Genomic DNA, 27,169 nt, shown 5'->3' on the forward strand with positions numbered 1-27,169 from the left:
GACAGCACTGCTACCTCACAGTTTTAGATTCGCGGGTTTGAATCCTGGTTCTATCACCTTCGGTGTAGAGTCTGAACACTGTGTTCATATCAGTTTTCTCAAGGTACTCCAGATTCTTTTTAAATGCCAAAGACTTTTAAGGGTCTAAATTGGGTATGAGTGTGATGGAGCAGGAGCCTTATGCAGGGGCTGGAATGAACAATCCTTTACAATCCTGTTCTGAAAAATGAATGCATGAACTTTTGAAAGTTAATGACATGAAGGACCTCTGAGATATCAGACTGTGCGTAGGATTAACCTTGGAGCTGGCATGCAGTTATTCTGAGCTTTGCATGTTCTCCACTTGCCTTTTTCTATAGTCTGCATGCCCCCAAAACACTAGTTTAGATCTGTCCATTTCAGGGCAAGCTGCTACACTGCATCTGCTGCTGCCAGAATAAGCTCTGGGCCCCTAGCATGTTCTACTGGGATAAAAAGGAATGGAAAATGAATCTCTGCGTCTACAGCATCACTCAGTTTAAAGTGTCTGCTGCTCAGATGAAGTGATTCTGAAGCAAAGAAAAACAAGAAATTTCCACAACACCTTTTTGTGGAAGTTCATTTGTCTCTTGATTAAATTCATCTTAATCAGTCCACATTCCTCTCCAGCCCAAATTAGAGAGGGATGCTCCCCATCTCCGCCACGGCTCCATTTGTCTGTACTTGTACGAGCATGCTTTCTGCCTGGCCTCTAGAGCCTCACCACAAAGGAGATGAAAAATGAGCGCCAGTTTCCACCACCCTAAAAGGGTTCCTGTTGAATGGCACGCCTGGGAGTTGGACAAGTCTCCCTTCTGAGGGTGGTTGCCATCCATCTCATTCGAGTTTCATGTGAAACCATAAAACTAAGTGCGTTGTGGGTCAGTTCTGTTTTACTGCCACTGGTGATTTATGCCCTGAGTAAAAAGAGCACTCTTTGTGTGTGTTTGTGTGTGTCTGTGTGCTTGAACTCACATAAGCCAATTTTTATAGCCTGCACATTTGAACATTGGGGTGAGGGTGGGGGACATGAGGAAGGCGGATGTGTGTTCATATTTTTGCAGTCTACTTTTTTTAATTGCATCGTTCTAAATGTAAGTATGAAGGAATAGTGAAGACAAATTAGATAGATAGATAGATAGATAGATAGATAGATAGATAGATAGATAGATAGATAGATAGATAGATAGATAGATAGATAGATAGATAGATAGATAGATAGATAGATAGATAGATAGATAGATTTGATCCTCAGTGGTAATTTCAGAAGCTCCAACAGCACCATACAACACTAAGTGCATGTAAGACCTGTTCAAAGTAAACGCAAACTTCCCACTAATCCACAAGTTCAAGATCATGACCTATACACACATTACACCCAGTGCAGACCTACAGTAATTTATAATGTCCCTCAAGCAACACTATCCACATGCAAATATGATTGTTATAACTGGCATATAGGCAGGATGAGAAGAGGGGATGTTACAGTTTGATAGCCACAGGGAAAAGTTACTGCTTTGTAGCACAGTGCGGTGGAATGAGCCCGAGGGTAATGATACTCCACCTCATGAAAAAAATGTGCAGCATTAGTGTTGATGCTGTTAAAATTAATTTTGCAAACGATCCAAATCCAATATGATTGTGCACAAATATCTGTCCTGAATATGCCTCACATGCACAAATTTAATAAAGCATATCCGTCAGACAGATGCGACATGTTAGACCACCACGAACACTAACAACATGCTGTGTGCTGCATTACTTAAGATTGTTTTTCGTATCAGACTTCTGTGAAGTCATCAGCTCATGATGACAAGGAAGATAAATAGAAAACAAAAATCATAGTTGCTGCTTTGAGCCTAGTCATCACCGCAGTATAATGACTGTAGACAGGAAAAGGAGACATGAAGAGAGAAACTGCTGAGGGTGAGATGTGGAAGGTTTGCTTGACCATTTTGCAGGAGAAATTCAGTTACTTATATCAATGTCTGGCCACAAAAATCTTCCGGAAACATCTACACTTAGGGTAAGCCATTTTCACCAACACAGTTGGGCTGTATTGATTGCTGACATTAATCTCAATTATTGCTTATTTCCTATTTATTATTATTATTATTTCTATCACCTTGGCTTTCTGCCATTGGCATGATTAGCGAGTACTGTAATGAATCTTTTCAATTCAGACATATGACAAAGGTCACAAAAAGACTGATATAAAATTAGTGGGGAAGTGTACCTTTCCAGAAAAGTTCGATTCAAACATTCAAATTTGGTTTCATATATCCGTATTAAATTTAGAACCACATATAAAAATGGTCTAAATCCAATCTGAAGAGTTCTGGTCCCATGTGCTTTTTTGCTGTTCACACTAATCTAAAAAGTCTGGATCTCTATCACATAAGTGAAAAAATCAGAATGTGTGAAAGTAGCCCAATACAGCTGCCCTTCTTACTTTGTTCAGACCCCTGGAATCGCCTGATCTAATGTGAAACAAGCAGACTAAACGCAGTACACTAGTAACAATAGTACAATAACAGTAAAATTCTTATTGCATCTTCATATTCTGTAACATTTGTTCAAATGTGCTCCCAGTTCCTGAAACCCTTTGGGGAAATACTTCAGTATCATTACCAGTATTGTCAACAGCATTCAGAATGCACTTCTCTTATAATACACTGGTGGCTCCTCACCCACCGCTGACAGCGACCTGCACCAGTCTGTGGTGGGGACTGTGCTATGGCAGACGTATTGGACATGCAAAGAACAAATCTTGTGGTGAACATTAGCTACTGTGATTTTGCTTTACTAATGCAAAATAGTCATCAGCTAAGGGTGTAACCTTAAGATAAATTTAAAGCATAAAAAGGATACTAGAGACTTACAACTGTGAACTATGAGCACCATATGTATCTGTCATTATTGAAGAGTTCTAATACAGTGCATGTGTGCAGCAGTGAGGAAGCATTATTTTATACGGCACCTTTCATAGTGTGCAACATCCCAAAAGTCCTAATATTTCAGTGTTTTGTGCTAATAGATTAGAGAACCCAGTACAGTAACCACTTATGAAGTGAAAGAAAAACACAAGAATATTTCATGGCGAGCCAGTGTTGGGATTTGAATGAGAGAGCTCAAGATTTCAAGCCTTTTACTTCATTTGCTACATCCTAATTATTCTGATTATATCTGGGATAGGAGATTAAACCATCCGCTATGAAGAGGGTCCCGCATGGACACCCACTCTTGGAGAAGAGAAGATTATGTCTGAAATTAATAATGTCATGGAAGTCGTGGCTACTGAGCACATAGGTGTAGAGTAATCGTAGGGTCTTTTTATAAGTTAATACATTCTTACCGTCTGTATTTTATCATTAATTATTATTATTGTTATTTATTTTGCAGTAGTAGGCTCTGGTAAGATGAAAGTCAGCTTGACGTCGGACTGTAAATTGTCCTGTAGTGAATTCTCGTGGTCTGCAGCAGATAGTAATTGAAACTATAGTATCATCTTCCTGTAGTTCTCAGCCTGATGTGACCTTTTTCAAGATTAAGATGTTTTGCATTCGTAGTAAATGACTTATAAAATTAATTTTAAAAAATACCTGTTTATTTTTGCTCAAAAGGTGACCAGAGCAGTCATTGTCCCCAACTACAAGCTGATGGTAAATTTATAAGTTTATTTTGAGACTCGAGAGCTGGTGTGGTGATGGTTGTGCTAGCAGTCTTTGACAGTCTAACACTGTGTAACCCCTGGGGAAAAATTTTGTTGTGATATTTAGATGCTCTTTACTCTTCCTTTAAATGAATGGATAAAGGAGAATGTAGTACTGTCGCTTCTGAAAGCTGCCAGGGAGCAGCTCTCATGAATAATGGAGACTCTTCCATAAAATGTTGATGCTGTGCTGAGTGTTTTCTTTGCGATGACACATAAATCGCTCCTGGCGTTGGTGCTTTACTGGAGCAAGTCAAGCGTATGGAACCAGCAGGAGGGTGATGGCTGAGAAGGGGGTGCTGGTTCTGTCTCCGGTAAAGAGGCTGCGTGGCACTTTTTTTTTTTTTTTGTGGTAACCTCTTCTGTCTATCACCCGCCACCAATGCCTTTACTCCTTTATCCTTTTATACCTTTACTCCTCTCCCATTAGTTTAAATATTCAACTATTTTTCCTGCTACATCCAACTGTCATCATTTCTTAATTATTTGATAAAATCGTTTGCATTGTGTCACCTTTATAGTTGTGTTGCATTTTTTCGTAGAGGTCAAAAGCTAGTACATCACTGCATCTGCTTTTCGTAACACTCTTCTGTAAAGGTAAGACTGCCATCTCTGCACTCTTATGATCCTTGATTCTGATCCCATCTGTTCTTAACATTTTATGACATATCTGTTAGTTTTTTTATATTGGTTAAAAAAAATCAATCAATTCTGATGAGACAAAACCCAAACACAAATAACAACCACAGGTCCCAAAGAGATCTAACAGTTGCACTAAAATCTAAATTGATTTAACATCAGTATTTTACAGTATATTGAACCTTTACTTATGGACATCATTATAAGGTACCAGCTGTGTAAGCCCATGCTGTAAAAAGCCCGGGGTTCTAGAAACTATTGAAATCATCAGAACAAAAACTGAAATGTAGAGATGTCAGGTAACTGAAAGGAACTACTCTGGGCGTCTCTCTCCTGGGAGGATTCATTTTGCCAAAGTGCTCACCTCGCTTGTGTTATTAGCAGTGGGCGGAAAAGTAAAAGGGATACCACTTTGCCAGTGTTTGCAGCTAAGCGACTTTGTCTTATTTCTGAGATTTAGTTTTGCCACTGCATCCACTAAACAGTATCATCTCCAGACAGAAGAGCAGCTTCAGCGACAGACTGCTGTCACTGTCCTGCTCCACTGACAGATTGAGGAGATCGTTCCTCCCCCAAACTATGCAACTCTTCAATTCCACCCGGGGAGGTAAACGTTAACATTTAACATTATACAAAGTTATTGTCTGTTTTTTACCTGCATTATTATCAATCTTTAATTTAATATTGTTTATTGTATCAGTATGCTGCTGCTGGAGAATGTGAATTTCCCATTGGGATTAATAAAGTATCTATCTATCTATCTATCTATCTATCTATCTATCTATCTATCTATCTATCTATCTATCTATCTATCTATCTATCTATCTATTAGCGGCTAAGCAAGTGTCTCTTTCCTGGGAGGTTTTGTTTTGCCGACGTGCTTGCCTTGCTTCTCTATTAGCGGCTAAGCGAGTGACTCTTCCTTTGGTGGTTTTGTTTTGCCAAAGTGCTGGCCTCGCTTATGTGTCCTCGGATGTAGAGCCCTTACCCCAACTCCACCTCTCACTTCCGGATCAGACAGACAGACAAACACACTTCCACACGTAGACATTTGTTTATATAAGGTATAATTGTAAGAATTTCAAAATGTGTGAATTCAATACAAGTCATTAGCCATAATTAGCACTGCTGCTTCACAGCTGGAGGAGGCCAAGTCCAAATCCCAGCCCAGTAGTTCGGTGTACCGTTCACACGTGTTCTGTGTCTCTATGGGGTTTTCTGTGGCTACTCCCGTTTTCCTCCCACATCCCAATCACACGAGTGTTAGGCCGGCTGAGTCTTGGTGTGTGTGTGTGTGTAGGCATACCTTCTAAGGAGTTGGCTCCCACTTTTAGCTCAGTGTTCCCAGGATAGGCTTCAGCCACCATGGCCCTACACTGCATTAATGTAATTAGAATAAGGATGGATGGATGGATGACAGGCAGGTATTTATTTTCAGCGATACAAGAGGTATTATAAGGAGGAGGGTCCACCAGAGAATGGCTGGTGGGTTGAATAATACCCTCTCTCACATTCGTTAAAGCAGTGTTGTAATTATGCATTTTAGTTTCCCATCATATACCACATGTATAGCCAGAATAAGAAAATGGAAAGATAAAAACGTTATTACAAACTTAAACTCCTTGCATTTACCAGATAACTACAGTTAGTATTACAAAGAGTCTTTGCATAAAGTATTCTCGATTTTCCTTTTGAAACAAAAAAACCCCAAACTGCAATAAGTAATTCTGTTGACAGTTTGGGGACATTACATAAAAGTGAGGGAAATTCTACAGTAAAGAGAAAAATAACTGTAAAGAAGAGAATTTAAAGTGAATTTCTTGTTGGAAAGGCAAGCATGCTAACCATCACATCACCATCACAATCTTATCTGACACAGTCTCCCTGTCAGCAGATCACACGGTAGTGTTTCAGGTTAATTGTGCCAACCCTGAGCCACCACAAAGAAAATGATTTGCTAAATGGTCCTGTTGGAATGACAAATGCACTACAAATGTTTGTGATCAGCCATCTGTTGGAATTAAGTCAAGTAGCTTTATTGTCATTCCTTCATATACCGTATTGCACTATAGAGTGACACAAAATAACATTCACCAGCACCACACTGTAACATACTGTATACATAATAGAACAGGTAAAGACAGGTAAAGATCTATACTATAGTATAAATAGACAGGTATACAGTACATATATAATAAATATATAATAGGTACAGTGACCGTCATAATGTTCGGGGCAAAGATTTGCCCTTCTGCTTCACATTTTAAAATGACAAATCAAACAATTCGGACCTCGTGATTAAAGTGCACATTGCAGAGTTTCATTTAAGGGGATTTGCATACACTTCAGTCACACACCGTGTAGAAATGACAACACTTGCTCTACATGGTCCCTGCTTTTCAGGGCACCATAATGTTTGGGACACAGCAATGGCAGGTCTATTAAAGCCGTCATATTTAGGAGTTTGTCACGTATCCCTGGCATGTAATGACTGCTTGAAGCCTGCGATTCACAGACATCACCAGGTGCTGAGGGACTTCTCTGGTGATGCTCTGTCAAGTCTCTAATGCAGCCATCTTCAGCTCCTGCTTGTTTCGGGGGGCTTGTCCCCTTAAGGTTTCTCTTCAGAATATTGAAGGCCTGCTCAAGTGGGTTTAAACTGGGTGACTGGCTTGACCATTCAAGAAATTTCCAACTTTTAGCTTTGAAGAGCTCCTGTGTTACCTCAGCAGTATGTTTGGTCACCATCTTGTTGTTGGATGAAGCACCGTCCAATGCGTTTGGAGGCATTTCCTTGAACTTGACGAGATGAGATGTTTGTCTACACCTCAGAATTCACTGTGTCACTGCCGTCAGCAGTTCCATCATCAGTGAAGAGAAGTGTGCCAGGACCTGTGGCAGCCATACATGCTCAAGCCATAACACCCCACCACTGTGTTTAACAGATGAGGTGGCACTCGGTGGTAAATAAATAATAACAACAACTAATAATAGACAACACCAGTTGACAGGAATGACAGAGGCATAGCAACTGGATAGACAAGTAGACACACAGACAGTTTAAGGTACAGTAGATTTATATAATCCAGTTTTCAATGGATTTCCACATGTAGGCGTTCTTGACAGGATTTTAACACTTTTAAGATAACTCAATTGAAGCCTGCCATAGTCATTAGCTTTCTAAAGTGCATTTCAAAATGACTACCATTGATAACAAATACGTCTTGTTTTATTGTACCCCAACTACAGCAGAATTAGAAAAGGATGCATTTTTTCACCTAAGTATGAATCCTTTTATTCATTCCATATAATGTAATATTGGCCTGCAATGTTTTACTTGTGGGTGTGAGTGTGAGTGTGAGTGTGAGTGGGCTCTCCAATGGAGTGACAGTCTCCCCCTTTGTGTCCAGTGCTGTTGTCCACTGCAACTCTGAATAAGGCAGTTTTGAGAATGTCACGACATATGAATATTTCACTACTATCATCACAGCTTTTTGTAGGGAATGTCATGATGGACTCATCAGATTTTTGGCAGTGTGGTCAAGAAAATAAAAATTGTTAGATTTAAGTCAACATCATCCTAAAGTTGGCTTGAACTCTTGTGTTCCCAGGGCCTTTTATGTTCGGCTCTGTTACATGCGATACTGAAAATGTCAGCTAATCATCTCAATGGTTGTGTAGAGGAGTTTCAGTCTTCTGTTTACGTCCAGTGTTCAGATACTCAGTTTAAATGGCATTGCAGTAGGTTATTGATTTATTTACTGACTGAGAGCACATGTCAGGCCTATCAAAAGAAATTAAAGACACATTAGGTGTTTACTTCTGCCAACGTGAAAAAGAAAAAGGACTTTGCAGCAGAAAGCCAAATGCTGCAATGTGCACTTCAGAGAAGTCTTACACCAAGATAATGTCTCATATAAGAGTTGGAAAAACAAAGAGAGTGAAAGGCACTATATAAAGTTTGAATAAAAATGTTTTGTCTGCCAAAAGTAACATTGCCCCAGAGAACTTGGACCCTGGTTGTAGTACCTGCTGACGTGTCCTTTGTTCAGAAATGTCATGTTCTCCCCATGTGGTTTTCTTCGAGTGGCTTCAGTTCATAGAAATGCTGGCATCGAGAGCTGGCACAAGTTTGATGTCATTTGTCTTTAGGAGATCTGGTTCTTCCTAAACCTGAGAGAGAGAGAGAGAGCAGTACATAAAAATGGATACATGTATATTTAACTAAAGAATAAAAAGAGCAGAGAATTGAGAAATCCTTCTAGTAGGCTGTGGTTTGTTTTTGCATTTGCGGAGCTTGAGCAGCATACAAAGCCAACTTAAAGCTAAGCTGCAGAGCTGGCTTTAGCTGTTGTGCTGCTTCCACATGACTTCCCTGTGATTTATCTTGGGTTCAAATGATCTCATTATTGTATGTGTCTTTCTATCATAATCTAGTGTGCTCTGTAAGGCATGCTGTGATAGCGAATGTCTCATGTAAAGCACGATATAAAAAAGAAAAAGCTGCATATACAGTTGGAATTGGAAGTTTCACAGATGTTGGTAGTGTGCTGGACTCTCTTTGTAAATGTCACTACGTCGCTGCTTACTCCATGTCAGTAGAGGAACAATGCAGTGTTTGTCATTGTGTGTTTTAAGACTTCTTTGATAAAATAAAGGATAGAATTTCTGATTCCTGTCCATGAACTCCATCTTCGTCTGTTCATCAAAGCATGTGGTCTGTAACTAGACAGCATGTAGCTGTCATCTGATGGACACTATAATCCCTTCCATTTCATTCCATTTTTCCAGGTGAGGGTGACACTGGTGACAGGCCAAGCCATCCTCTCCAGGCCACACTGATCTCAATTCTAAGATACCTCCAGGCCACTCAAGACCTATATCCAATACACTATTTCTCCTAGATGGGGCAAACTAATGTCACGTCCAAACCATCTCAAATGGCTCCTCTTGATTTGGGAAGTCAAATATACATATAAAGTATGTCAACCAACCATCTGCAGGAACAGCATTTTTAGCCCTTGCACTTTAAGTCTTAGCTTTTGTACTCGCTATCTACCACTTGTGACTTTAGGTGAGGATAGGGATGTAGGTTGACTGGTAGCGTGACAGCTTCACTACCATGGTCCTGTACAATGTTAAGCATGGACTGATTCCTCCATCAATCTCATGATCACCTTTACCCTCACTAATAAACAGGACTCTGGGATACTTGAACTGCTCGGTTTGGGGCAGCTGCACTTCACAAGCCTCCCTTTTCTGAGAGAGAACCATGACCCCAGATTTGATGGTGTTAAACAGTCATTGCAAAACATATGGCAGAGATCACAGGGTGTTAGACTGTATGAATCAATGTTTATTGTTTTAATAGCACACCTCACAGTGTACGCCATTGCATGGCACTTTATAAAGCAAACACGGTCTCTTTAAGCATTTACTAGAACTACTGAATCTGTTATCAAGGTCATGGGGCGCTAGCAATTCCACAGCACTGAGTGTAAGACAGGAACCAACTGTTAATGTAAAGTACAATAGACGATCAGTCGATACGTGATAAGTTTCATGGAAATGGACATTGGAGAGCATCCTCAAGTAAACATGATAATAGACGGAGTGGAGTCAGGGCCAACATATAAGAGTCACTTACGGAATAACGTTTCAGTAAAAATGGATGACAGGATAGAGTTTTTTATGACGCTACACACACACCTGACCGGCCTGTTCTGTCCTTATGATAAAGAGTACTGTACATGGTAGGACATGTCATCATTTGGGAGTGAGCACCACGAGAACATGTTCATCATACAGGGTGCTATATAATGTTAAAATTGATTGGAATAGCTCCTGTCATGTATGTTCCCTGTTTCTCCTCACTCGTATTACATTCAGATGTTGTTACTTGCTTTGAAGCTCTGCAAGATAGTGTTCACTTTGAAACAGCTGTGCAAAATGAAAATATCTCATGTGTCCAGCACATGACTTCCCCTACATAATAAACATATGATGTTAGCAGTAAAATATTGCAGGCCAGTGTGGAATGAAATGGAAGAATCTTATCATATTTAAAAAAAAATGTCTACACTCCTTCTTTATTAGATATTTCAAATTAGTTAGATCTGAGAGCGGCAGTAAGCAGAGAGAGGTGGGCTGGGCCTGCTGGACGTCACAGTTCTTTGTCCAGGTTGGGACATCAAAACTACAGAAATCAGACAGATATGTGACTTTTCTGGATTCTTCTAGAACCATCTCCTGTGTTTCCTTTGGGCTCAAATGGATAATTACAGCCTTGATGCTTGCTTGCCAGCACTCAAATTATGCAAACCTACACTAGACACAGCCAGTGCGTACGGTGACTATAAAGTGTGCTGTTGTTGAAAGGCATGCTGCCTCGGTTATCTCAGAGAGTCAGTGTTATGCTTCTCTTAAACTATTTGCTTATATAGTGTAAAAGTTACAAAAAATGACTAAATTGGGAATTAAAAAGGACAGCTCTGACATATTTAAAATTCTGTATATTATGAGGTTTTGTTTTGTTCTTTTAGAAAACCATCTGTGTTTAAAGTGGTCGGAAATCCCTACAAATATATCTTTCTAATTTCCCGATTGATGTCAAGGGAAATATTAAGTCGTGTGCAAAGAAAGACAGCAATAAAAAGAGTATGCAGCTCAAGCCTGTGTGCGGATTAATGATTTAGATTATGTTCAAACGTTATGTTAATACACCTTTGAGATTCTCTCTGTGGACCTGAATACTAATGAAAATTCAGTAAGTAACCAAAGTAGTCCCTGCAGTCGCTCCCCCACTGAAAGTTTTCAGCATAATAAGTACTAGTGGAGGTGGGGCAGCTAGGGAAAGACAAACAGCTAAAGCGTCGGAGTGGCACACTACATGCGGCACTCTGGGGTGAAGGGCATATAAAAAGGGCTACAGAAATATCAACAGCAGCAGGTGACTGGTAGAATATGGGATCAATTATTAATGCTAAACAAAATCACACTATTTGTTCCCACTAATTGACCAATGGAAAAAATAGAAGATGCCTGCACAAATGTTAAACATTCTTAACAAGGTGGATTTTTATGCTTTCTAAATACAGTGGAACCTCGGTTTGCGAGCATAATTCATTCCGGAAACGTGCTCGTAGTCCAAAGCACTTCTATATCAAAGTGAATTTCCCCATAAGAAATAATGGAAACTCATCTGTTCCACAACCCAAAATTATTCATATAAAAATGATTAATACAAAATATAAAGTAAAAATACATAAAACAAATTAACCTGCACTTTACCTTTGAAAAGAATCATGGCTGGTGTGAGTGAGTTTCTAAACTCTTGTGGGATTCCACCCAACGGGACGACACGTGGAAGAGTGTCCCAAAGCAATCGCAGTCTCCCAGCGCTGTAGCAGTTCGCTGTAAAAGCGAATCCGAAAAGATTGCGGGCATGCTATAAGCACCTGTCGTTGATGGGTGATACAAGGAACAAGGAACGTTATAAATGTGCAGGGCCCTGCCTGACTGCTGTGTCTGTGTATAGTAGAGCGTCAGATCCTGCTACAATAAATAACCAAGCTGTTGCTGTTTCAAGCTGAATAAAGCTGGTGTTGCTAAAGTACTGAGACTCAGCTTCGTGTTTTGGGGTGCAAGACAGGGACTCACACGTCACAGCACACATGTACGCACACACACACACACACACACACACAATGCTGTAGTAAACAGTATACGCTCGTACGGATGTTGACTATATGAGTGAGGCACGCCGACTCAGACGGAGAATAGGAGACGATTGCCCACAATCCCACAGCGAGAGAGAGAGAGAAGAACCATCAGCTCAGTTGTGATCACATGACGCTCAGCAGACAAAGCGTATACATACTACTCGTACTGCAAGACCTCGCTCGTTTATCAAGTCAAAATTTATTAAAAATTTTTGCTTGTCTTGCAAAACACTCGTAAACCAAGTTACTCGCAAACCGAGGTTCCACTGTATTGATATTTATTGATGTTCAAATTTGTTGTATTGTTTGTGGGGTTACTTGTCTGATTAATTATTTTTAGAAGCCACCCTGACACTCCTCTGATTAACATCGTACTTGGCATCAGTCACTAGAAAATGCAGCAGGACTCTCCTTGGGTACTCCAGGATGTTAGCCTTTTCTGCAGTGCAGTATTCTTTAGGAGTCAGATTGAGAACACTGAATAAAAACATTTTAAGAATGTTCATTAGAAAATGCTGAAGAACTTTCAAATGGAGTGCCTACATGCTGTATCTGTGGCAAATGCTCCTTAGGAACTAGCTTGACACTCCTATTATAGGAATCCAAACCACGGGGTCATTCATTTCCAAACACATATGAATAGTGCATTTTTCAGCAAAGCTCTTTGGGATCCACCTTGAGACTGCTAGGATGAACACCCAGGTTCTGGGATAATTCAGTATGAATCACAGTGAGGCCTACCATGGGCGTTCCAGGGTTCTGTATGGTATGGTGATTGTCTTAACAGTGCAAGAATCTCTTGTACCAAGATGAAGGCTGCTTTTTTGAGTCATGCTAGGAAAATTGGGATTAACAAGTACATTTCAGAATTATTTATTTCAAAATATAACAGTTCTATGCTCCTTTGGAGTTCAGTGCTGTCTAAGAACCATCTAGGGACATTTAGAATAAACACTCCAGTGTTAACTGTTATTGATTGTAAAATACAAAAGAACATCTGAACAGAGCATAAGTTTGGAGTAGGGTGCTACTTTTTAGTGGCTTGCTTGTGACTCTCCTCCCATACCCCACCCAAGAGACAGGCCCAGGCTTTGGGACCATTAATTATAAACTTCTTCTAGATGTTCTGAGGTGAATGTTACTGCTCTGAGTAATTAATGCTCCTTAGGAGTTCAAGGAATGTAAGACTGACACCTTTAGGCTTTAGGATTATTTCCTGCCTAATGCATCAGGACCCTACATGGGAGCTGAAAGGCTGCTGGCCCGTTCTATTATTCTCATCAGTACAGCTTGAAATTCCTAACATGAGAATGTTTTGGGGTCATTTATTAAAATATGCAACTGGACCTCCAAGGGGATTTTCTTATACAACTTATGAGCCAGGCAGCTATACCTAGACTGGCCGGGGTCTCAGCCCCTCACTCAAAGAGAAGGCCTAGGGAAATAAGCCTGAAGGTTCTCATCTGACTATCATCAGTAGAAGAGTCAAAGTTTATAGACTTATACCATTAAAAAAAAGACAGTGAATGCATAAAAATGTATTTCACAATGCTCTTTAGGAGCCAGCTTGAAACTCCCAGGACAGAGCTGAGTTTAGGGGTCATTCGTTACTAAATGCCAAAAGCAAACACAGGTGGTGGATTGAAAGTGAAAATAAAGCTTCATTTGCTAGTTCAGATGGCTCAGTTTCCACCAAAATATTATTGTCCTCTTGAATATCAAGGCCCCTCTAAAAACTCTACTCTGGTACTGACCCTAAAATGTTCCAGTACCATACCGATAATGCAGAGAAGGAAGAATTCAAAAAGCTGCTAAGAACACTGGATGCAAAATATTAGTTGTTTGACCGCAAACACTTTACTTCCTATGCTGGAGAACATTACAAAATAAATACCCACACGCATCATACAGACTGTTACAGACAAGAAAAAGCAGGTATAGGCAAAAACAAAATTTGGAACCATTACAAATGATGTAAATCATAAAACAATATATGTACAACATCCAAATGCATTTGTACTAAGATCAGCAATTATGATTCAACAGCTTTGTCTTTCCTGATATAAAACAGTCAAACGGAAAGAGCAAGAGCCATGTTCACTTGGTGCCAGACACCGGCGCCATTCCAGCAGACAGTACACACAATGGAACCTAAAAATTTTCAAGTAAAGGAGAGAGAAAACAAAAATGGGTGGAAAAAAATGTTCTCTGAACCATTTCTTTGAGGCACAGTGAAATTGCTAAGATTTTGAAAAGAAAAAAAGTGTTTCTTTTGCTAATATTTCATATTATTATTGTGAAAAATATACCAGGGGTTGGACTCTGCATAGAAAATGTGTATATACAGTACATGTCTATATGGGGCTGATCTTCAATCTTTAATATGTTTTTACAACATATCAAGAAATACTGATTATTGTATTTTGGGTCAAAATAAATGAAATCTCACTTTAAGTTCGTATCACCCAACCCCAGACCTGAGGTATGATATCATTCATTACAATACACACACTGCAGTGGGCTGGCGCCCTGCCCAGGGTTTGTTTCCTGCCTTGCACCCTGTGTTGGCTGGGATTGGGTCCAGTAGACCCCCGTGACCCTGTAGTTAGGATATAGCGGGTTGGATGATGGATGGATGGATGGATGGACAATACACACAAGGGCTCCTTAGGGCACAGACTGAATGCTTCTTTGGGACAATGCCCCTGGGAGAAGTTTATGTGATCCCACAATGATGGACATTCTTAGAAGCTAGTCCATAGTAACTTTAGTACGCATCAGCTTTGGACAAACAGGTTTAAGACTCTTTGACAGACAACAGGACAGACTCTGGTTGTAAAAGAAAGAATTATAATAACTCTGTGGGTCTTAACTGGGGGAAGAGCTTGGCACAGAGGAGAAATGACATTACTCGAGCCGTTATTCCATACATCTCTTTAATTCATTAACATGCAGTGTGATTTGGTTAAACTCCATTGAAAGATTAGTTGGCCAAGGATGGTAATGTTTTTGGTGGAACAGGCTAAAAATATTGTGGTTTATTTATTTCAGAGTCTACAGGAGAACAGTCAAAGATGTGTTAAAAATGTGGATATGTGGAATTCACTATGTCTTCTCACCGAAAATGAATAAAAGTCCATCCATCCATCCATTATCCAACCCGCTATATCCTAACTACAGGGTCACGGGGGTCTGCTGGAGCCAATCCCAGCCAACACAGGGCGCAAGGCTTGAAACAAACCCCGGGCAGGGCGCCAGCCCACCGCAGTGAATAAAAGTCATGAAACAAAACATTAGTCAAAATAAATTTTCTTTCCCCAAAATGTTTTCTTTTTGATGTTGTTTCACTTCTGGTCCCTAACAAAGGTCTGTCCTATGAGTGGGCAAGGTTCAGGCAGTTTTGTTACCCTTTTTCACTCTCATCACATTGTCTACCAATACTCCCTTGTCCTGCACAAAAAAAATGGTGCCACCCATCATGAAATGATGAAAATTCAAAACAAGAAATTAACATAAAAACCCATTAAAATAATGAGAAAAAAACACCAGAAATGGGATACGAATTGTTTCCTTGTCAGGATATCACTGTAATAATGAGGAAAAACAATAACAGATGGGAATAAAGAATTAACAACACATAAAAAGAAAAACAACCACCAAAAATAATAAACCACAGCTTCAGGACACTTGGAAAGTGTTTACTAATGTGGCAAAGTGAGTTCAGGGTTTAAACAGTGCCGCTGTAGTGATTGATGTGTCCTTGACCTTTGCCCCTTCACCCCCATCCTTGACACCTACAGTTCAATGCAAGCATTTGCATGACATAAAACAAAATATCAGCCAAGTTCTGCAAAGCCAGAAAGCACTTTAAGAAACACTGTAGTACAGCAAGTAGTGCCCACTGCCTCCTGGGTTCAACTTCCATGTCAGGTTGTTGTCCATGCGAGGCTGGCACATTCTCTCTGTGTGCATGTGGGTTGTACTCCCACATACCTAAAGACATACACACTATAAGGCATAATGCCTTAACATCCAACGTCCGTGTTCTTGTCCCATTTTAGATACGGCTTTTTCTTTGAAATGCTGTCTCAAAGGCCAGCATAGTAGAGTCATTTTGTCTGTTGAAGACAACACTGCGATTTGATGTGTATTTAAGGAAGAGACCAACTGAGGACCTTTAACTCATTTGTGTCTTATGCTACAGATCCTGGAGTCCATATCTCTTTATGCAGTTGCTCATTTGGGCCTTCTTTTTCTATCCTGGGTAAATATAGTTTGCCCTCTTAACTCAAAACAGTAATAGACATTTTTGAATGAAATCTTCTTGGCAGTATGTTGCATGGAATAACCTTCATTCTGCAAAAAAACAAAAGGCTTCCATGTTTCTTGAAAAAAATTTTTCATTTTGGCCATGTTTGAACCCGTAACTGAACACTGGGGGTGCCAGTACCTTGGAACCCAAGTGAACAGAAGAACAGGTTGCAGTGGTGCGAATCCAATAAGAACGTTTTCTCTAATATCCAGTTAGCGTGTAAACACAAATAGGCATCTGACCACTTGGACAATGAAGGAATGGATGCTGAAAATGGGACCTTGCAATCATATGTGAATAATAAAGTAAAAAATAGTTATTTCAAGCAGTAATGGCCATTAGCAACCCTAGTAATGTCTTGACTACATTATTAAATCAATATAACGGTATCATGATGCAATATTGAGTTAAGCAAAATGGCCCCTTTTATTGGCTAACTGAACAGATTATAATATGCAAGCTTACAAGGAAGCTAAGGCCCCGTCTTCAGGCAAGATGCTTGCTTGACTTCTCATTGCATCCATAATGGCTAACATGGTGCAACACCCTAGTACTAATGGTATCATGATAAAAAAAGAAAGGTATATCAGTTCTGTCAGAAACATACAGATATCTGGGTGCGTCCAGACTTTTGACTAGTAGTGCGTGTGCTAGGTTAATTACTAACTCCAGATTGACTAGCTCCCTGTCTATGGCTACCTCTTAGGCCGAGTTCTGTTGAGTTAGCTCCAGCCCTCAACGGCCATGAACTGCATTAAATTAAAAATCTGGAGGATGGTGTGTCATGTAGAAAACACATTAAGAGGACAGGCTGCCTAAATCAAAATGGGTGACGCTGCCTTCTTGTCCTATGCCTGCTTGTTGCCTTCCTTAGTTGAGGAGCTATGGCACTTCCTGTTATTTTTATCTCATTACTTTTTAAAACAGAAAACATCAAAAAAAGGAGAAATAGACAGAATGCCTGAAGCAGCACAGACGAGGAAGCGCAGAAGGGCGGTGATCTCATTTGTTATGAGCGTCTTATTTTTACTTATTTAAATAACGCTCGCTCTGAAAAGGCAGCTGCTTCTCGTTTTTTTGTACATGCCGTCTCCAGAGATGGGGTGTTAGTATACAAACAGCCACACTGCTACCAGGGTTTTATCCTTCAAATCGTCTCTGATCCCTTTGTGTATTTGCTGAAGTCTGAAGCGTCTAGCGCTTTTTAAAGAGCTTTTTCATTTTTTTTTTGGCGAAAGAGGCCTTTTTTTTATTTTCTCTCTTTTTATTTCGTGTGCGTGATTTTTTTTTTCATTCTCCCCATCTGCCCCCCTTCAGATTTTGTATTGACTCCTGTTTCTTTCACTCAATTTGCCCTTCACTGTTTCACTCTGACCCCATGACACTGCAGACCCCAGGGCTGGCTTCGTGTCTGCTGGATAACCTGAAGCTGGCGGTCCCCGAGTTTGATGCCAGGCCCCTGTGCTGCCAGCTCTTAAAAGACTAGCTGCGTCTCGCTTGATGAGCTTGCTTAATAAAGTCGCCTATTGTACCCGTGAGATGCTTCAGGAAGGAGGGAGAAAAAAAAAAATCAATGGACTCCCAGGCAGAGCTCAGTGGCTATGGGAGGCCTAAAGAGAGAGCGGGTAGGAGGGGGCACCATGCTGCAGTCATTGGCTGAAAACGGAATTGGAAATGATGCAGCAGTATTAATGTTATTAATGCAAATTGCAGAAATGATCATGTCTGCACATTGGGCTTTCTATAGATACAGCTTCTTTGTGTTCTTGCCAACAATTTTGTCAAGCTCTTTTGATTGTAGCATTTTCCTCCACTCGAAACATCTAGAGGGAGCACTGTGGATGGCCTGTGGACAGTAGGTGGCAGCGTTGTACCTTTTTATATGCCTGTCATCCAAATGTTAGCCTCAGGAGACTGCCTTTGGTTTAGTTGTTATTTTGAGACGAGAAATAAATGTGCTGGACTGTACCTGGCACTGAGGTCAGACAAGAAGAAGTGGCCAGGAAGGAAAAACTTTAGAATTTTTACCTAAAGAAAGTAGACTGTTTGGTCTTTTGACCTCCCTACTTAGAAGCTTGACTTTTGTAGTACAAGATGGACAGCCTACAAAGGAAGCTGGTACCTGAGTGCCAGACCAAAATGACCTAGGTTGTACGGTGCTTTGCATTCTTCTTATTTACTTTTCTGTTCTATTCACTGCTGAGACCTTCCAGTAAAATCAAAAATAATACTGTATTCCTGAAAAGATATTAAACAAGATGATCCACTGTGGCAACCCCTGACGGGAGCAGAAGAAGAAGTAAGTTTGAAGTGATTTTTATACAGTGCCTTTCAGGACAGCTCATACCAATATAAAGTATTACGAATTGCCCATTGCTACCCACGTATTCTATGTGTGGAACATTTCAGATATTACTCATTTTTATGTAGCACATTACACCACTTATCACACTACAGTATTCATTTTATGTAGTATTTTTTAGGGCATACTGCACTAATACAGAATAAAAATAATAGCAAAAGAAGTGTTATCTGCAGCACTCTTGCTGTACTGTGTTCATTTGTTGTATGTGTTATCCAGTGATTTACATCACATTGAAGAGTAAATGTTCTACAATGAAAAGACCAACATGCTATTCACTGGACATACACTATTTTTTGTATTTATTTGTTTCTACACTATTTTTTGTATTTATTTGTTTCTTATATACAAGAGGATACAAATGTCCTAGCAAATCTAGGGTTCTGTTTTCAATTAAACGTTTGGACCATATAGAGCATATGTTGAAACCAGCAGAAACAATTAACCACTTCTACCTTCCTGCTCTAGGTTTAAGTCCAGAAATTCTCAAAGTTGAGTACTTTCCCTTTAGAAAAACAGTGAAAATAATCTAATTTACACATAGCAGCTTAATGTACACTGAATATGAGCCCATTAATTCTCAGTCTATTGATGCCATGTGGTTTACCTTGTTGTTGCCCTGGCATCGGATTTTGCTGATCTTGATTGATGGCATGTCACCTCCTATAAGAGAAGCATCGAAAGTGATGTGAAACTGTTGTAGATAGTTCAGTGAAACCTTCACATAATAGCTACTTTATACTATTTAGAACAATTTACTACAGTAACATCTGTTAACAAGGGAAACCAGGGTTCCATGTCAGATAATTCTAAATATCTTACCATGTGAAACGCACTGGGGATTATTAAAATCAGTTTCAGAACATTTTTGAGGTACACAATACTCTTTGATAGTATTTCCAAAGCATAATCTTGGTCAGTGTTGTCATTCTGCGTAAGTAAATTGTTGTTTAAGGTTTCAGACACCATATTTAGAAAACACTGACAATATCAATGGAAAAGAGCCATAAAATTCAGGATATGTATTTGTTAAAAATTCTAAAGGTGTTCTCCAGTCACACCAGTGTACTTTGTTCAAGTTGTGAAAACTCAGAATGCCTCCTCTCATTAAATTATAGAATATTAAAGGGAACAAACCAGCTATAAACGACGAATACTTCTGAAATGCAATATAAAAATGGACACTTTTTAGAAAACCACTACATATTACATGGACAACCTTTGTTTGACTCCAGGTAAAGTGGATTTGTGACATGGGCACCCAACAATGACATACGTACTTGTTATGTAGCTGCATATTTGATCATTATTATGGCCACAAGTGTCATGAGTTCAGTTGACCTCCTCAGGACAGTTGACAATAATAAAAAATATACAAAACCTAACAAGCAGTATATATACAATTTTATGCAATATATCTTTGAGTATATATATTTATATATATATATATACGTGTGTGTATGTGTGTGTGTGTGTGTGTGTGTGTGTGTGTGTGTGTGGTTAAGTGCCTTGAGCATGGGAAAGGCGCTATATAAATAAAATGTATTATTATTATTATTATTATTGGATTTATACATACCCGTATATATGTGGATTCAGAAAGCATTCAGACCCCTTCACTTTCTCCACATTTTGTTGTGCTGTATATATAAAAGACCCTCCAAAGGTACTGGACCAGCAAGGCTAATTCGTTTGTTTTTGCTGTGCACTGAAGACATTTGTGTGTGGAATCAAAAGATGAATATGAGACGAGAGATCAGCTTTTATTCCATGGTGTTTACATTTCAATGTGTTCAACAACATAGAACAGAGATAGATAGATAGATAGATAGATAGATAGATAGATAGATAGATAGATAGATAGATAGATAGATAGATAGATAGATAGATAGATAGATAGATAGATAGATAGATAGATAGATAGATAGATAGATAGATAGATAGATAGATAGATACTTTATGAATCCCAGGGGGAAATTCACATACTCCAGCAGCAAAAAATATTAAATTAAACAGTAATAAAAAATGCAGGTAAAAAACAGACAATAACTTGAATAATGTTCAACGTTTACCCCCTCTGGTGGAATTGAAGAGTCGCATAGTTTGGGGGAGGAATGATCTTCACAGCCTGTCAGTGGAGCAGGACAGTGACAGCAGTCTGTCGCTGAAACTGCTCCTCTGTCTGGAGATGACACTGTTTAATGGATGTAGTGGATTCTCCATAATTGATAGGAGCCTGCTGAGTGCCCGTTGCTCTGCTACGGATGTCAAACCGTCCAGCTCTATGCCAACAATAGAGCCTGCCTTCCTCACCAGTTTGTCCAGGCGTGAGGCATCCTTCTTCTTAATGCTGCCTCCCCAGCACACCACTGCGTAGAAGAGGGCACTCGCCACAACCATCTGATAGAACATCTGCAGCATCTTACTGCAGATGTTGAAGGATGCCAGTCTTCTAAGGAAGTACAGAGGACCTGTTGTATCAAACCACTCAGTTTGTCAAGGGAGCAAAAGTATTGGAAAAGAATGTTTTTAACTAAATTAAAGTCAAAAATGCTTCATATTTGGTTGCAGATCCCTTGCGTGCAATAATTTCATCAAGCCAACGACCCATCGACTCCACCAGATTTCTTGTTTCTTCATTGGTTATGCCTTTCCAGTCTGGTACCACAGCATCTTTTCGTTGATGTCTGTTTTGCAGGGTTTCTTCCTTCAGTCTGAAATGCATGTACAATTGATTTAAGATCTGCTAATTGACTTGGCCAGTCCAAAATCTCCCATTTCCCCCCTGAAGAAGTCCTTTGTTGAGGTGGCAGTGTGTTTTGGATCATTGTCTTGCTACATAATAAAGTTTATCCCAATTGGTTTGGAAGCACATCTCCATACATTGGCATACAATATGTTTCTGTAGACTTCAGAGTTCATGCTACTACTACCATCACGAGTTACATCATCAATAAAAATAGCTGAGCCTGTTCCAGAAGCAGCTGTGCAAGCCCAAGCCATGACACAACCTCCACCGTGTTTCACAGATGAGCTTGTATGTTTAAGACCACTTGCAGATCCATTCTTTCTCACTTTGGTAGAAGTTAATCTTTGTCTCATCAGTCCATAAAACTTTGTTCCAGAACCATAATAAAAAAGTGAAAACCTGTATTCAGAAACAAATTGCAAATTTATTAAAAAACTGGGTATTGGGTGTAGGGTGTGGAGGACAAGATGTGTTTAGGAGTCTGTGCCTGGCATCCATTTAATCACTGCTGTTATGCCTCTATTGCTAAATCAGAAACTTAAAATTCCAAGACATTTAATTAAGACGTCAGTTCAGTCCGTCAGTCATTTTGCAACCTGCTATATCCTAACTTTAGGGTCACGGGTCTGCTGGAGCCAATCCCAGCCAGCACAGGGCGCCAGCCCACCACAGACGTCAGTTCATAATTCACAAATTTTTTCATGCCTACTTATGTACAGATTGTAAGGCAGACACTCGATAGTATACATACTGTACACAAAGAGTCTGGCTTGTAATTTTGCATGCCTCGTCAGTCGGTGTGAAGTGGGTGACTGTTCACTTGAAATACTGTAAAATGTGTTCATTTTGGTATGGGCCATTTTTCTAAACTAGGATAACCTGACCCAGTGGATGTGACAAGACATGCTGAAGATCCTGTTATACTTACTAAACCTAAAGGCAGTTATTCTCTTATGAACCTTAACTTTTTTTAAAGGTGCATTTTCTTCAAGTCAGCATTGGTCAGAGAGACTTTACTATAGCAGAGGGAAATCTATATTGATAGATAGATACATGGAAGGAAGGCCAAAGGCAACAGATGACAGGCACTGTTAATACAGTTAGGTCCATAAATATTTGGACAAAGACAACTTTTTTTCTAATTTTGGTTCTGTACATTACCACAATGAATTTTAAATGAAACTCAGATGTAGCTGAAGTGCAGACTTTCAGCTTTAATTCAGTGGGGTGAACAAAACAATTGCATAAAAATGTGAGGCAACTAAAGCATTTTTTGAACACAATCCCTTCATTTCAGGGGCTCAAAAGTAATTGGACAATTGACTCAAAGGCTATTTCATGGGCAGGTGTGGGCAAGTCTGTCATTATGTCATTATCAATTAAGCAGATAAAAGGCCCGGAGTTGATTTGAGGTGTGGTGCTTGCATGTGGAAGATTTTGCTGTGAGCAGACAACATGCGGTCAAAGGAGCTCTCCATGCAGGTGAAAGAAGCCATCCTTAAGCTGCAAAAACAGAAAAAACCCATCCGAGAAATTGCTACAATATTACGAGTGGCAAAATCTACAGTTTGGTACATCCTGAGAAAGAAAGCAAGCACTGGTGAACTCAGCAACGCAAAAAGGCCTGGACGTCCACGAAAGACAACAGTGGTGGATGATCGCAGAATCATTTCCATGGTGAAGAGAAACCCCTTCACAACAGCCAACCAAGTGAACAACACTCTCCAGGGGGTAGGCGTATCGATATCCAAGTCTACCATAAAGAGAAGACTGCATGAAAGTAAATACAGAGGGTGCACTGCAAGGTGCAAGCCACTCATAAGCCTCAAGAATAGAAAGGCTAGATTGGACTTTGCTAAAGAACATCTAAAAAAGCCAGCACAGTTCTGGAAAAACATTCTTTGGACAGATGAAACCAAGATCAACCTCTACCAGAATGATGGCAAGAAAAAAGTATGGAGAAGGCGTGGAACAGCTCATTATCCAAAGCATACCACATCATCTGTAAAACACGGTGGAGGCAGTGTGATGACTTGGGCGTGCATGGCTGTCAGTGGCACTGGGACACTAGTGTTTATTGATGATGTGACACAGGACAGAAGCTGCCGAATGAATTCTGAGGTGTTCAGAGACATACTGTCTGCTCAAATCCAGCTAAATGCAGTCAAATTGATTGGGCGGCGTTTCATGATACAGATGGACAATGACCCAAAACATACAGCCAAAACAACCCAGGAGTTTATTAAAGCAAAGAAGTGGAAAATTCTTGAATGGCCAAGTCAGTCACCTGATCTTAACCCAACTGAGCATGCATTTCACTTGTTGAAGACTAAACTTCAGAGAGAAAGGCCCACAAACAAACAGCAACTGAAAGCCGCTGCAGTAAAGGCCTGGCAGAGCATTAAAAAGGAGGAAACCCAGCATTTGGTGATGTCCATGAGTTCAAGACTTCAGGCTGTCATTGCCAGCAAAGGGGTTTCAACCAAGTATTAGAAATGAACATTTTATTTCCAGTTATTTAATTTGTCCAATTACTTTTGAGCCCCTGAAATGAAGGGATTGTGTTAAAAAAATGCTTTAGTTGCCTCACATTTTTATGCAATCGTTTTGTTCACCCCACTGAACTAAAGCTGAAAGTCTGCACTTCAACTGCATCTGAGTTGTTTCATTTAAAATTCATTGTGGTAATGTACAGAACCAAAATTAGAAAAGAATTGTCTCTGTCTAAATATTTATGGACCTAACTGTATCTATTACATTTCTACAAATAACAATTCAGAATTGTTCCGATGATGTTAAATTTCTATATTGTAGGTTACTAATAATCTAAAGACCATTCAAATCTCAACAATGGACACAAGGCACTACATGTTTTATACTGTATTTATACTGTAATGTTTTATACTAAGAGCCAATATGGAGTCTAAACAATGCTCTCCTAGTAATAGGTGAATGTACATTTTAAGGTTTAGGTCGGAGTTCATGATTATAGATAAATTCTTTACTTCCAACTTGACACTTAATGCTAATGACCTTCACTATTTCCATTTCTTCTAACAAACAAGATTTATTTTCTTTTTCCTTATTTAGCTTTAGAAAAATAGTACTCATCCATTCAGAAATATAACTAAGATACTGGATCAGAGAGCCCAGAGAGTAAGGGTCATCAGGTGCTATAGAGAAGTAAAGCTGTGTGCCAACTGCATAGCTGTGGTAGTTCAAATATAATCAGGCCTAAAGGGATAATGCAGATTAAAAATAACACTGGGCCCAAAATAGATTCTTGTGATACACCATGTACAGTATCATGGATCCTCAAACTACAATCACCGAAACTAACAAAGAATTTTCTCCATATTAAATAAAACTGAGACCAGTTTAAGCAATTTATAAAAATACGGTGATCTATGTTGTCAAATGCTGCACTCAGGTCCTGAGTCCTGTTGGGACGGGATCAAGGACATAAGTGGAGGGATTGGTTCTACAGAGATTAAGTAAACCTATTTGAGTGAACAAATTAAATTTGCCAAAATGAACACACTGAGGTTCAACAGGATTAGTTTTGGAGGGATGTCTTATATTACATCTAGTATTGTTTATTTTGTGTTTAAAAAAATGCTGTAAAAGCCTCACAAGAAGTTTTTCAGGAGCTGGGGATAGAGGACCGGAATGATTAGTTTAAACTAACCTTCTCTTTTTCTTTCTTTTTCTCTCTCTTCCCCTGTTATTTTCACCTTACTATCCCAAATTCCCCATGGTTTTCAACAGCTCCTTCAGCAGTGTCCATCATACACCAGGTGAGCCACTCTGTGGACAGCATCACTTTGTCATGGTCTCAGCCCGACCAACCCAATGGAGTCATTCTAGACTACGAGCTCCAGTATTATGAGAAGGTAAGCAAAGCCTCCGGGACCTGGGCATGATGTGGAGAAGGTCCGTGGAGACTATTTACCATAATAGATAGATAGATTATGGTCTTCAGGGGATTCTGGTACTTGGGGAAATGTCTAGGTTTTATGACTCAGTAAAAGTAGTTGTTATTTGTAATTTAGTTTATTCTATTGTTTGTCATGTCACCATGCAATACAATTTCTGAAAGGGTTGCTATGATGCCCTTGGGGCATTGCTTCTGAGTGATTCACAGGGCATGGCTAAAGTTTGCACCTTGTTTCCAATAAAGTGAACACTCTAAAGCAAGAAAGTAAAGTCTCTAGATCGGCTATGTTTTGTCCTGACTTTGAGTATTGTGTAGCTCTTTTTGACTTGGTAGTTTAAAAAAGTCTTCACCTGGCCCTGATTTCCCTCTGCCTTTGCCCCCAAGAACACTACTCTTCCTCGTTCACGTTTAACATCAAGGAATAAGATCCTCCTTTTTGGAAGTTGAAAACAGTCACCTGCCTTGGGCATTACTTCTTGAGGAGTACTGTTTTTCCATTTTAGTGGAAATTGTTTTTCAGAATTGGACCTTACTGGGACTATTGCCTTTATAGGCTTAAAAGGTAATTATTGTAAAGTGTACAGGAGTGCAGGGAACTATAGGGTGGTCCAGATCTAACTATGCAATTATTGCATTAAAAGTTGCACAGTTAGATGTGGACCACCCTGTATAAGGGTGTTAGTTCTTCCCACAATATTCCAGGACATAAATTGTCCGCTGAGGACAAAGTGTGGTCATGTAGTAAACAGTTGTCTGGAGGAAATGATCTTGAAGAGGGATATATAGTCTTCTTGGGGATATTGTTTATTTTTGAAAATGTTTAATAAATATTTTCTAAATAAAGTGTTTCCCTGGGGTGATAATACCGTTTTCTTGGGATATTATCTCCTGGGAGAATACTTGCTGATTGGGATTTTGGTCCTTGGAGCAAACTACCATAACTGAACATTGCCTTCTTGGAAGTACTGGGCATCCTGAGGATATATTGCTCTCAGTAGGATATTACAATCCATAATGTAAGGGGAGGACAGATGCAAGCACAACAATTTATGGAAGGCCACTGAGAGTGTATTGTTTCTGTTAAATATTGTACAGCAGACAAATAGTGTATAAACAGTAGTAATAGCTTGTCTTTGTGTACTTCTTGTTGAGCTTCTTCCCTTCCCTCCTCAGGCCCAGAGTGAGTACAACTCATCTACAGTCAGGAGCCAGACCAACACAGCAGTCATTCGAGGACTGAAGCCTGGCAGTATCTATGTGTTCCAAGTTCGAGCACGTACAGTAGCTGGCTTTGGGCGCTATAGTGGCAAAATGTACTTCCAGACTATGACTGAAGGTAAGAAGATGAGGACAATCTGCTGTAATTGCTCTTTCATGAGTGCATTTTCTGAAAAAGGTGTGCTTAGTCTCTGCTATGGTGCAATGTCACTCTTAAGCTGGGCTGTGTGACTCAGATTATCTGAGTTTAAGACACATTTTCCACCAGAATTAAGTAATGCTGTTTACTGGCCTGTGTGCTTATCTTTTTAAATTTTTTTACACTGTTTATCTGTAGTACAAAAGAGAAAGTAGCTGGCGATTTAGTTGTTGAATTTCACTACTTTAAAACTATATTTTCTTGCCACCTGGAAGCCCTGTCATCACTCAGATATTTGCATTCTGATAGAAGAAGTTACCAGACATGTTTTTCAGACAGAGTGTGTGTGTGTGTCTGTGTCT

The 27,169-nt window shown here is 39.7% G+C and overlaps 1 protein-coding gene across 4 annotated transcripts in view; it reads left to right on the plus strand.

The window, feature by feature from the left end:
* Window positions 1-27,169, plus strand: part of LOC114656266 (ephrin type-B receptor 2) — a 482,289-nt gene that overhangs the window by 409,973 nt on the left and 45,147 nt on the right. For all 4 annotated transcript variants that reach the window (XM_028807771.2, XM_051931087.1, XM_028807772.2 and 1 more), the window contains exons 6-7: window positions 25,282-25,406; window positions 26,624-26,786. In XM_028807771.2, coding sequence (XP_028663604.1) covers window positions 25,282-25,406; window positions 26,624-26,786 — 288 coding nt within the window. The remainder of the gene's footprint in view (window positions 1-25,281; window positions 25,407-26,623; window positions 26,787-27,169) is intronic.

Source organism: Erpetoichthys calabaricus, chromosome 8, assembly GCF_900747795.2.
Source record: "Erpetoichthys calabaricus chromosome 8, fErpCal1.3, whole genome shotgun sequence".
In the NCBI taxonomy this organism is placed as follows: domain Eukaryota; kingdom Metazoa; phylum Chordata; class Cladistia; order Polypteriformes; family Polypteridae; genus Erpetoichthys; species Erpetoichthys calabaricus.